We start from the raw sequence: 12,160 nt of genomic DNA on the forward strand, positions 1-12,160 counted from the left end.
TCGATAGGTAGACAAAATGCCAAATCCAGTCTGAACATCTGGCTGACTGTGCGATGATCCATAATAATAATAATAATAATAATAAAGTTGGAAGGGACCTTGGAGGTCATCTCTCTCTCTCCCACTCCCTCCCTCCCCCCCCTCTCTCTGGAATGGAGTGGAGTGGAGTGGAGTAGAGTAGAGTAGAGTAGAATAGAATAGAATAGAATAGAATAGAATAGAATAGAATAGAATAGAATAGAATATATATTGGAATGTAGAATAGAATAGAGTACAGTAGAGTAGAATAGAATAGAAATACAGAGTAGAATAGAATATAGAATATGGAATAGAATAGAATAGAATAGAATAGAATAGAATAGAATAGAATAGAATAGAATAGAATAGATATTGGAATATAGAATAGAATAGAGTAGAATAGAAGAGAAGAGAAATAATAGGTATATAATAGAATGGAATGGAGAATGGAATGGAATAGAATAGAACAGAATCTCACCAGTCACTGTGACACAGTCTTCCCTCAACACAGTCTGGATCCCCTGCAATTGGATTTCTGGACTGATTTCCACCTTCGTTCCGGATAATTTCAGGGAAGCTTGAAGAGTTCCAGGTACCTTGACAACAATGGAGCCTGTTATGCAGAGCGGGAAAAGGATTTGCATTAAACCAGGGATTCTATTCTGTTCTGTTCTGTTCTGTTCTATTCTATTATATTCCTATTCTATTCTATTCTATTCTATTCTATTCTATTCTATTCTATTCTATTCTATTCTATTCCATTCCATTCCATTCTATTCTATTCTATTCTATTCTTCTATTCTATATAAAGATTCTATTCTAATTTCTATTCTATATTTCTATTCTCTTCTATTCTAATTTCTATTCTCTTCTAATTTCTATTCCATGCCATTCCATTCCATTCTTTCGTAATTCTATTCTTTTCTGTTCTGTTTTGTTTTGTTCTGTTCTATTCTATTCTATTCCAAAATGGCATTTATTGTTGCAACATGTGAGCGCTTTCTTTTGGCGAGGACATCTTTCCGTGACTAATGGGACCAGCCTTATTCCTACTGATTATTTTACATAACTCAGTTCGGTGGCTGGAGGGACTGCAGCAGGCAGGGTCTGGAACCGGAGATAAAAATACATTACAGTTCTGGATCCCGACTCGGCTTCTGCAATTTGGACAAACTCTCTTCTATTTGTGCAAACGAGGCCAAAATCCAAGACAGCCCCCTGGTGACAGAAGGGAACACCCTTTCCATCTGCTCTACATGCGGCCGAACGTGTAGTATAAGCGGAAGCTTCAAGCTGGTGCAAAATGCAAGAGTGTGGGCAGGGTTTTTTTTTTTGTGCTTCTACAACCGCACATATTAACACCTCCGCTCTGTAAGTTGCACCGGTTGACAGTTTGCTTCCAACTGTAGAATAGAATAACAGGCTTGGAAGGGACCTTGGAGGTCATCTAGTCCAACCCCCTGCTCAGGCAGGAAACCTTACACCATTTTAGACAAATGGCTGTCCAGTCTCTTCTTAAAAACGTCCAGTGTTGGAGCATTCACTGCTTCTGGAGGCAGGTTGTTCCACTGGAGTATTATTCTCACTGTCAGGAAATCCTCAAACCGGTCTTTAAAATGACTAACTAACCTACCTTCCTGGGAAACCAGGTTTACCGCTCCAGTTTGACGCAGAACATAGGCATCTATCTCCCCTTGATATGTACAGGCTTTTAAAGATCCTTCGGAGGAATCTGAAAAAAGAAAAGCAGAGAAGTACACTTAGCTCTGTTTAAATGTCAATTAATTCACTGGTGTGTTTTCCGTAGCTCGTTCTAAGTGCCCTAGAAATCTTGCTCTCGAGAAAAAAGAAAAAGAAAAAAACAAAGCATCCTGGAGGATGTTGTTTGGGAATAGGCAAGAGAACAGAGTGTTCTTTCTATATTTAAACTTTAATAGATAGTTTGAGACTCAGTGAGCACCAAGCTAAGAGCGAGCACATCTGCAAATATTCAGTGAAGGTAACTAAGCTTAGCTCTCAAAATATTGAGTCCTCTTGATAGAGACTGGAGATTCCCCCCCCCCTTTCTTTCAAGAAAGCAGGAAGAACTTGACAGTCCAAAGCAAAAGGTTTTAGTCACCACGATGTAAAAAAGATGTTGAGACTCTAGAAAGAATACAGAGAAGAGCAACAAAGATGATTAGGGGACTGGAGGCTAAAACATATAAGGAACGGTTGCTAGAATTGGGGATGTCTAGTTTAATGAAGAGAAGGACCAGGGGGGACATGATAGCAGTATTCCAGTATCTCAGGGGCTGCCCCAAAGAAGAGGGAGTCAACCTATTCTCCAAAGCCCCTGAAGGCAGGACAAGACGCAACGGGTGGAAACTAAGCAAGGAGAGAAGAAACCTAGAACTAAGGAGAAACTTCCTGACAGAGAACAATTAATCAGTGGAACAGCCTGCCTCCAGAAGCAGTAAATGCTCCAACACTGGAAGTTTTTAAGAAGAGACTGGACAGCCATTTGTCCGAAATGGTGTAGGGTTTACTGCCTGAGCTGGGGGTTGGACTAGATGACCTCCAAGGTCCCTTCCAACTTTACTACTATTATGTTAAAATGGAGCTTGTTTACAAAAATGGTAATTAGGCTTCACAGATTTACACGAAAGCTGGGACATGACCGCTGAAGTAAAGAGAAGGATAGAAAAAAGCTCGAACGGCATTCTTCAAAATGAAAAAGTTCTTCTGCAGTCACGACAGAAGCCTAAGTCTGAAAATCAGGCTTGTCAGATGCTCTATTTTTCCTATCCTGCTCTATGGAGTAGAGAGTTGGTCTCTGACAGAAGGCCACCTGAAGAGACTAGGAGCATTTGAAATGGGGATTTACAAGCGGCTGTTACGTAGAAGCTGGGCTGACAAGATCAGAAATGAGGAGGTGATAAGCCACCTGGGAAAGCCCAGGGAAATCATCAAAACAATTAAAAAACGAAAATTAGAATATTTCGGACATGGGATGTGACACCCAGAAAAATATGGCCTGCTCCATTTAATCCTCCAGGGAAAGATCGAAGGCAAACGAAGTCCAGGCAGAAGAAGAACATCATGGCTTCAAAATCTAAGGGACTGGTTCGGACAAAACTCAGCAGCACTTTTTCGCGTGGCTGCTGATAAAAACAGGATCGCCAACAGGATCGCCAACGTCCGATAACGGATACGGCAGGAGAAGGAGAAGGAGAAGGAGAAGGAGAAGGAGAAGGAGAAGGAGAAGGAGAAGGAGAAGGAGAAGAAGAAGAAGAAGAAGAAGAAGAAGAAGAAGAAGAAGAAGAAGAAGAAGAAGAAGAAGAAGAAGAAGAAGAAGAAGAAGAAAGAAGAAGAAGAAGAAGAAGAAGAAGAAGAAGAAGAAGAAGAAGAAGAAGAAGAAGAAGAAGAAGAAGAAGAAGAAGAAGAAGAAGAAGAAGAAGAAGAAGAAGAAGAAGAAGAAGAAGAAGAAGCTTAACAGAATAATAAAATTGGAAGGGACATTGGAGGTCTTCTAGTCCAACCCCCTGCTCAGGCAGGAAACCCTATACCATTCCAGACAAGTGGCTGTCCAACCTCTTCTTAAAAACCTCCAGTATTGGAGCATTTACCGCTTCTGGAAGCAAGTGGTTCCACTGATTAATTGTTCTCATTGTTAGGATGTTTCTCCTTAGTTCTAGGTTGCTTCTCTCCTTGCTTAGTTTCTTGTCTTCTAGTGCTTTGGAGAATAGCTTGACTCCCTCTTCTTTGGGGCAGCCCTTCAAATATTAGAAGACTGCTATCATGTCCCCCCTAATCCTTCTTTTCATTAAACTGGACAACCATTCTTTGTGTGTTTTAGCCTCCAGCCCCCTGATCATCTTTGTTGCTCTTCTCTGCACTCTTTCCAGAGTCTCAACATCTTTTTCATAACTCGGTGAGCAAAACTGGATGCAGTATTCTAAGTGCTATCATTCTTCATCAATCAATCAGTCAATCAATTGCATTGATTAAATAAATCCAATTAATAAAGATCCATGAACTAATCTATTTGAGGAGGAGGAGGAAGAAGAGAAAGGAGGAGAAGAAGAAGAAGAAGAAGAAGAAGAAGAAGAAGAAGAAGAAGAAGAAGAAGAGGAGGAGGAGAAAGGAGGAGGAGGAGGAGAAGAAGAAGAGGAGGAGGAGAAAGGAGGAGGAGGAGAAGAAGAAGAGGAGGAGGAGGAGAAAGGAGGAGGAGAAGAAGAAGAAGAAGAAGAAGAAGAAGAAGAAGAAGAAGAAGAAGAAGAAGAAGAAGAAGAGAAAGGAGAAGGAGGAGGAGGAGGAGAAGAAGAAGAGGAGGAGGAGAAAGGAGGAGGAGAAGAAGAAGAGGAGGAGGAGGAGAAAGGAGGAGGAGAAGAAGAAGAAGAAGAAGAAGAAGAAGAAGAAGAAGAAGAAGAAGAAGAAGAAGAAGAAGAAGAAGAAGAGAAAGGAGAAGGAGGAGGAGGAGGAGAAGAAGAGGAGGAGGAGAAAGGAGGAGGAGGAGAAGTAGAAGAAGAAGAAGAAGAAGAAGAGAAAGGAGGAGGAGGAGAAAGGAGGAGGAGGAGAAGAAGAAGAAGAAGAAGAAGAGGAGGAGGAGGAGGAGGAGGAGGAGGAGGAGGAGGAGGAGGAGGAGGAGGAGGAGGAGGAGGAGGAGGAGAATATAGCATCTGGTTTCTGGAAAAATACAGCCATGAATCAGGATCAGGAACGACAGCTTCAGTCTCAGCTTCCTTCCCCCCAAAACCCAAGGGGATTTGTGTGACATTTGAGAAAGAAGATGGGAATGTGGGCCACAAGTATTTTGATTGTTTAGCTGATGGGCCATTTGGGCTGATATCTGCAGAAGGCAGGGGAGAATCAGGAGCAGAAGCTCCTCCACTTCAACTCTATTGATGGAGGCACGTCGTTGCTGCCACTGAGTAAGACCACACCTGCAATGCCGCATCCAGTTTTGGTCGCCACAATGTCAAAAAAGACGTTGGGACTCTACAAAGAGGGCAGAGAAGAGCGACAAAGAGGATCAAGGGACTGGAGGCTCAAACCTATAAAGAACGGTTGCTGGAATTGGGTCTCTCTAGCTTAATGAAGAGAAGGACCAGGGGGGACATGGTAGCAGTATTCCAATATCTCAGGGGCTGCCCCAAAGAAGAGGGAGTCAAGCTCTTCTCCAAAGCGCCTGAAGGCAGGAGAAGAAGCAACGGAGGGAAACTAATCAAGGAGAGAAGCAACCTAGAACTAAGGAGAAACTTCCTGACAGTGAGAACAATTAATCAGTGGAACAAAAGTTGTGAATGCTCCAACACTGGAAGTTTTTGAGAAGAGACTGGACAACCCTTTGTCTGAAATGGTATAGGGCAGTGGTTCTCAACCTTTTTAATGCCGCGAACCTCCAAGCGGTCATAAGTCGAGGACTACTCAACTGGTGCAGCACCGTTTGCAGAATGGGACTTTTGGCGGGCTCAGCAGGGCAGAGACAGCCTGGACAATTCCTATTGGCTTTGGAAAGCCAATGGAATTAGACTCTATTCAAGAGAGTCTATTCTATTGGCTTTCAAAAGCCAATAGAATAAAAGGGAGGAGCACAGCTAAGGAAAAGGGGGAAAAAAATGGCAGACTGCGTTGTTTGGCGACCCCCGTGAAATGGTCGTTCGACCCCAAATGGGGTCCCCACCCACAGGTTGAGAACCACTGGTCTAGGGTTTCCTGCCTGGGTAAGGGGTTGGACTAGAAGACCTCCAAGGTCCCATCCAAGTCTGTTATTCTGAGCCTAGTAGGGGACTTGAATGGTCTTCCCCATCTCACTTCCCAGACCCCAGCATCTGCTTTTTGAGTCTTCTTTCCGCCTAACAGGACAACAGGGCCTGGCTGAAGATCACTGTTTTTTTTTAGCTTGAAATAACCGCAGGGGATGATAAATAACAGATTTAGCCAGCGAAATATGAAAGATGTGTTCCCAGTTCGCAAATTAATAGGGTGTTTCCGTCTTGAGTCTTCTTAGGAAAAAAATAAAAATAAAACAAAACACAGAGTTTAGGAGCCTTCCATAAATCTGCCAGCTATAACGTTGCTCAAACAGAAAGTTAAAGAATCATGATTAAGGAAGGAAAAAGCACAAGACCCCAGGAGAAGAACTGGATGGAAAATATGCTTTCTAGCTTTATTTAGCGTGCCAAAGCGTGACTCCAAGGACTTTGTGAATGCATAGGTCGGCGTTTTTCAACCTTGGCAACTTGGAAGATATGTGGGCTCCAATTCCCAGAATCCCCCAGCTGGCGTGCCGGCTGGGGGATTCTGGGAGTTGAAGTCCACTGGCATAGACAAAGATGGAAATGGACTGGGACGTGTATTTCCTCTTCCTTCTCCTCCACATTATTCAAGGAGGCTGAGCCCTTTCTTTCTTAACGAGCTGTTAATAAATGAGATTTTAGCTTTTTAAGGCGGATAGGGAAGCTCCAGTTTTGAACTGGGGTAACGATATCGAAATAGCAGAAACACTGAACAGGCATGTGTGGAGAGAACACATCTGGCACGACAGCCTACGTTGAACTTTCATTGATTTACTGGGTGCCTTCAAGTCAGTGCAACTGTTGGAACAAGTCCCTTCCATTTTCTTGGCAAAGTTTTCTGACGTGGGCTGAGAAAAGGTGACTGGTCCAAGGTCACCCAACTGGCTAAGGTGGGACTAGAACTCACAGCCTGATACCTTAAATCTCAACCCAACAGGCTCCCGTGAAAAATAACAATATTAAAAATCCCATCAAATAATTGCGAGAAGCCGTAGTGGCCTCAAAGTCTTCGATTTTTAATTTTTTTAAAATATGGTAAAGATTGAAAAGTATAATCCAAACAAACAAACAAACAAACAAAAATCTATTTGGACATCCTCCATAATTTTTTAAAAAGTGGGAAGGAGGGACCCTGAAAGAAAAATGTTTTTAAAAAACATTGACCTAGCCCAATATTAATTAGACACGCTTCAATCAGGCTTTAGTTAGTCCACCTCCTATTCCAGACCTTTTAAAGGGACTGTAAAGTTGGACTGTGTCCACAAGGACAAAATGACACAAGGTTGAACAACGGAGAGCCATAAGATTGATAGTTCGGAGGGGGGGATATAGAGAGATTAGTGGTTTTTAAAGACGTAGATGGCTGTGATAAATTATGCAGTGCTTATGAAGGATTTCAGCTAGCACTGAAATGGAAAAGACAGTTTTGCTCAGATAAATTTTCAGCTTTATATTTTATAACAATGGAAACTTGTAATGTGTATATGTGTATGTGTATATGGAATAGAATAGAATAGAACAGAACAGAATATAGGAATGAAGAATGGAATAGAATAGAATGGAATAGAATAGAATAGAATAGAATAGAATAGAACAGAATATAGGAATGAAGAATAGAAAGAATAGAATAGAATATAGGAATGAAGAATAGAATAGAATAGAATAGAATAGAATAGATTGTGCTCATAACTTTATTCAGTGCTCTCCTAAGGCATATGTAGATCTGTATACATAAAGTATATAAGCATGCTTATCCCAGATCCTCAAGAAGGACTCAAAAGATGGATAAAACCCAGTCTGAACATCTGGCTGGCTATGCGACAACGGGGAAATTACAACGTATTTATATGATACCTCTTAAAAGAGTTTAAATTTAGTTAGGTCAAAGAAATCAAGTGCTGATTGCACGGAAATATGTCAAAGAGCAATAGCCTAACAGCCTTATGTTGAGAAGCAGCAGGGCTGCAAGAGACCTGAAACCTGCTGAAAAATGAGAAGACTGGAAAGAACTGGGCAGTGTCAAAATAATGGCAAAGACCACTTTGATTGTTATAATTATTTCCATTTCTCTCTACGTTGCCAATTGCTTTGATGGGACCCAGGGCAAGTGCAGTGTAGGATTCAATTAGGAGAGCACTGAATAAAGTTATGAGCACAATCTAGCAAACTTTTGGCAAAAAGGACAAGGACTTTTTTGTTTGTTTCTTAAATATCTCTCTCTCTCTCTTTCTCTCTCTCTCTCCCTCTCTTCCTCCCTCCCTCTTTCTCTCTTTCTCTCTCCTCTTTATAGCAACTATGGCTGTTGATCTCACTTTTCTGCTAAAAAAATAATTCTGGCAATGGGGTATTGAATTTCTTGCTGATCCACAGCATGAATTAATACATTCTGGGAATTACTACTACTCCATTAAAACCTAGTTTGATTACATGCAAATAAAGGGCTACGGAGCTGTTTTTCTGTAGATTTCTATTAAAGCAAGCCAGCTCCATCCTTTAAAACATGAATGAATGAATGAATGAATGAATTGATGAATGAATTGTGTGTGTGTGTGTGTGTGTGTGAGAGAGAGAGAGAGAGAGAGAGAGTGGGTGGATGGATGGATGAATGTGTGTGTGAGTTCAGTTGAGTGAGTGAGTGGATGGATGGATGGATAGATGGATGAGTGAGTTGGGTTGAGTTGAGTTCAGTTGAGTGAGTGGATGGATGGATGGATGGATGGATGGATGGATGGATGGATGGATGGGTGAGTGAGTTGAGTTGGGTTGAGTTGAGTTGGGTTGAGTTGAGTTGAGTGAGAGGATGGATGGATGGTTGGGTTGGGTTGGGTTGAGTTGAGTTGAGTGAGTGAGTGTGGATAGATGGATGGATGAATCCTTACAACCTGGCTCACTTGCCCTAGAGCTACAGAACTTCTGGATGGAGCCATGGAGGATTTTCACATCATGGAGACATGCTGGAAACCGTTGGTGGGAAATATTAAGGGAAAAATCCACACTACTCTTTCTGTCTCTGCCTCTCTGTCTATGTCTGGCTGTCTCTCTCTTGCACACATACACTTATTTGTGAGCTAGTTTGGGGGACTGCCTCATCTGGGAAAGTCAAAACTGGGCATTTTGCTTTTACACCACTGTTGCTTGCATGACTCTGTGCTTTAGAAGACCCCTTTTGAAAATATTTCAGAAGAAGCACTGAGGCCAAGCAACGGTCCCTGGGCTAGGAAACTACTGACTTTGAGCAAGGACTTCAAAAGGACGTCAAGGATCAACACATCAAAGATCCAACATTACAGCTTTTTATCTGTCACTTAAGAGGCAGATTATATGATACAAATCAGGGTGTGCATTTGCACACATATATATCTCTACGCATACACAGAGAAGTTTGGGGAGGGTAATAGTAATAGTAGTAAAGTTGGAAGGGACCTTGGAGGTCATCTAGTCCAACCCCCTGCTCAGGCAGGAAACCCTACACCATTTCGGACAAATGGCTGTCCAGTCTCTTCTTAAAAACTTCCAGTGTTGGAGCATTTACTGCTTCTGGAGGCAGGCTGTTCCACTGATTAATTGTTCTCACTGTAAAGAAGTTTCTCCTTAGTTCCAGGTTGCTTCTCTCCTTGGTTAGTTTCCATCCGTTGCTTCTTGTCCTGCCTTCAGGTGCTTTGGAGAATAGCTTGACTCCCTCTTCTTTGGGGCAGCCCCTGAGATATTGGAAGACTGCTATCCTGTCCCCCTCGTCCTTCTCTTCGTTAACTAGACATACCCAATTCTAGCAACCGTTCCTTATATGTTTTAGCCTCCAGTCCCCTAATCATCTTTGTTGCTCTTCTCTGCCCTCTTTCTAGAGTCTCAACATCTTTTTTACATCGTGGTGACCAAAACTGGATGCAGTATTCCAAGTGTGGCCTTACCAAGGCATTGAAGAGTGGTATTAATACTTCTATTATTAATACTTCTAAAATTCTTCGTATGTTTAAAGTTTTGATTCTGTTTCTGCTGGGATCTGTCTCTTCTACCAAAGAGGTGAAATTATTTTGAGGTTCACAAAACTTGGGCAGTGGCCGAAAGTAAGGGGGGGGGGAAGGCAGATCTGGCAAGAATGTACCTCTGGATTACATCATTTGGGCCCTGCCAAATATTTTACTGAATAGCCAGCCATCTGACTTTAATCAGTCTTGGAAAGAGTTGCACGTACAGAATTTAAACCACAGCAGTGAAGTCAGCAGACTGAAACATATGGGATTCCGGGAGGGGACATACAATTCCTAACAATCCATAATTCGCTTTTCAACATAGCGCGTCTGATGTTGACATGCTGTAAGAAATTGCGGTTGGCTTCTAACAAATCAGGAAAGGAGGAGGCGTGTGTGTGTGTGTGTGTGTGTGTATGTGTGTGTGTGTGAGGGGGGGGGGGAAAGAGTTGCTAATCTCCTATGGGAGCTTTTCTGAGGCCTCCAGACCGGTTCTGAAGCGCTGGTTCAGCTTAGGAAACCTCTGCAAAGCTGACTGGGGATGTTGGTTTGAAGATCTACCAAGGTTTCAGCAAGTTGCAAGAACTGACCAACTTTGTTTAGGCTTAGAAATTGGTTGTTTGGTTGGTACTAGGATGGGAGACCACCAAGGAATCACCCAAGCTTGTAGATGTCCTGGAAAGAGATCATTGCAGCCAATGTCAGATTGTTGCCAAGGAGACTTTATGGTCCTGTGTGTGAATTAATAGGTATCTCAACTGAAAGGAGACTACGTCATGTCTAACCTGGTGGCACATGATAGCTCCATTGTAAGAGATCTTAAATCCTATTTAATAATAACAACAACTACAACAGAATTGTAAGAGACCTTGGAGGTCTTCTAGTCCAACCCCCTGCTCAGGCAGGAAACCCTATACCATTTCAGACAAATGGCTGTCCAGTCTCTTCTTAAAAACTTCCAGTGTTGGAGCATTCACAAGGTCTGGAGGCAGGTAGTTCCACTGATTAATTGTTCTCACTGTCAGGAAGTTTCTCCTTAGTTCTAGATTGCTTTTCTCTCCTTGATGAGTTTCTATCCGTTGCTTCTTGTCCTGCCTTCAGGCGCTTTGGAGAATAGCTTGACTCCCTCTTCTTTGGAGCAGCTCCTGAGATACTTGAAGACTGCTATCACATCACCCCTAGTCCTTCGCTTCATTAAACTGGACATACCCAATTCCTGCAATTGTTGTTCATATGTTTTAACCTCCAGTCCCCCTGATCATCTTTGTTGCTCTTCTCTGCCCTCTTTCCAGAGTCTCAACATCTTTTTTACATCGTGGTGACCAAAACTGGACGCCCCAGTCACAGTTACTCTACAGCAGGGGTGTCCATCCTTGTCAACTTTAAGACTTGTGGACTTCAACCTGGATGCCTGAGGAATTCTGGGAATTGGGAGTCCACAGACCGTCAAGGTGCCAAGATTGGTCACCTCTGCTCTACGGGCTTAATATGAACCATTTGCTTTGTTCTTCTGTCGAAGACATACTTATCACAGGCGTGTTATTCTTGAGCTCATTGGTTTTTCATGGTGCTAACATGTATATTTGCTGCATGATGCAACAACGGCTTACAAGTCCATCCAGATCATACAGTGGAGCCAATAAATTTCGGAGGTGGTTCCCATAATGCCTTCCAAGTATGTGTTCATGGGAAGAGATGTGATCATAGCCAGGCTATTTACTCGGGAAAAATTTCTTGAGCAATGGGGACGTGTGGTTCTCTTTAAGTGCAAGAAGAAAAGAGAAACCAACCAAAGAAAAAATGCAACAAATGCTCCCTCAGAAAGAATGTGATGATTTTTTCCCCCCTTATTCAGCTTTCTTCCTAATTTCAAAATCTCTTTTTAACAGATAAAGATTAACTGGCCCACAGGCGGAGAGGGAAAGAGCAGCGAGACAAATATAAAGAGGGTCATATCGTGATTAAACAGTCCATTTTTCTGGATGTTCAGCAACAGCATCTCCACAAAAGGCTGGATAAAAAAAAAGGAACGATATTTGGAAAGGCGTTTTGCCTCTCAACCAATCGGAAACCGATGGAATTAATTTACATTATTACCGCCATTTGAGGGTAAATCTCCCCCAAAAATTGAACAGTTCACGCAGGGGATTTTAGATCCCCAAATTGTTCGGTAGATCTCCCTGACGAAACTAATAAATTAGTTTGTTCGGTAGATCTCCCAGATGCAGCCAATAAATGAGAGAAATGCATTGAGACAAAAGTAGCATCATAAATTCATTTTTGGACAAATGAAAATAATTGCCTGCGGGTGGCGAAACAATCTGGACCGAATTATCGGCGTGTGTGATGTCCCGGAGTGTGAAGTTTTAACAATATTTTCTCCTCCATTTGAAT

General features: G+C 42.3%; 1 protein-coding gene across 3 annotated transcripts in view; it reads right to left on the reverse strand.

Moving 5' to 3' along the window:
* FAM185A (family with sequence similarity 185 member A) overlaps window positions 1-12,160 on the reverse strand; it is a 35,376-nt gene that overhangs the window by 9,554 nt on the left and 13,662 nt on the right. For all 3 annotated transcript variants that reach the window (XR_005559209.1, XM_039363809.1, XM_039363807.1), the window contains 2 exons: window positions 1,652-1,750; window positions 497-631 (listed from right to left, as the gene is read on the reverse strand). Coding sequence is in view for 2 of the 3 variants with exons in the window: in XM_039363809.1 (XP_039219743.1) it covers window positions 497-631; window positions 1,652-1,750 (234 nt within the window). In the remaining variant the exon portion in view is untranslated. The remainder of the gene's footprint in view (window positions 1-496; window positions 632-1,651; window positions 1,751-12,160) is intronic.

This window comes from Crotalus tigris, unplaced genomic scaffold (assembly GCF_016545835.1).
Source record: "Crotalus tigris isolate CLP2741 ecotype Arizona unplaced genomic scaffold, ASM1654583v1 scf7180000019599.1365583, whole genome shotgun sequence".
Taxonomy (NCBI): Eukaryota; Metazoa; Chordata; class Lepidosauria; order Squamata; family Viperidae; genus Crotalus; species Crotalus tigris.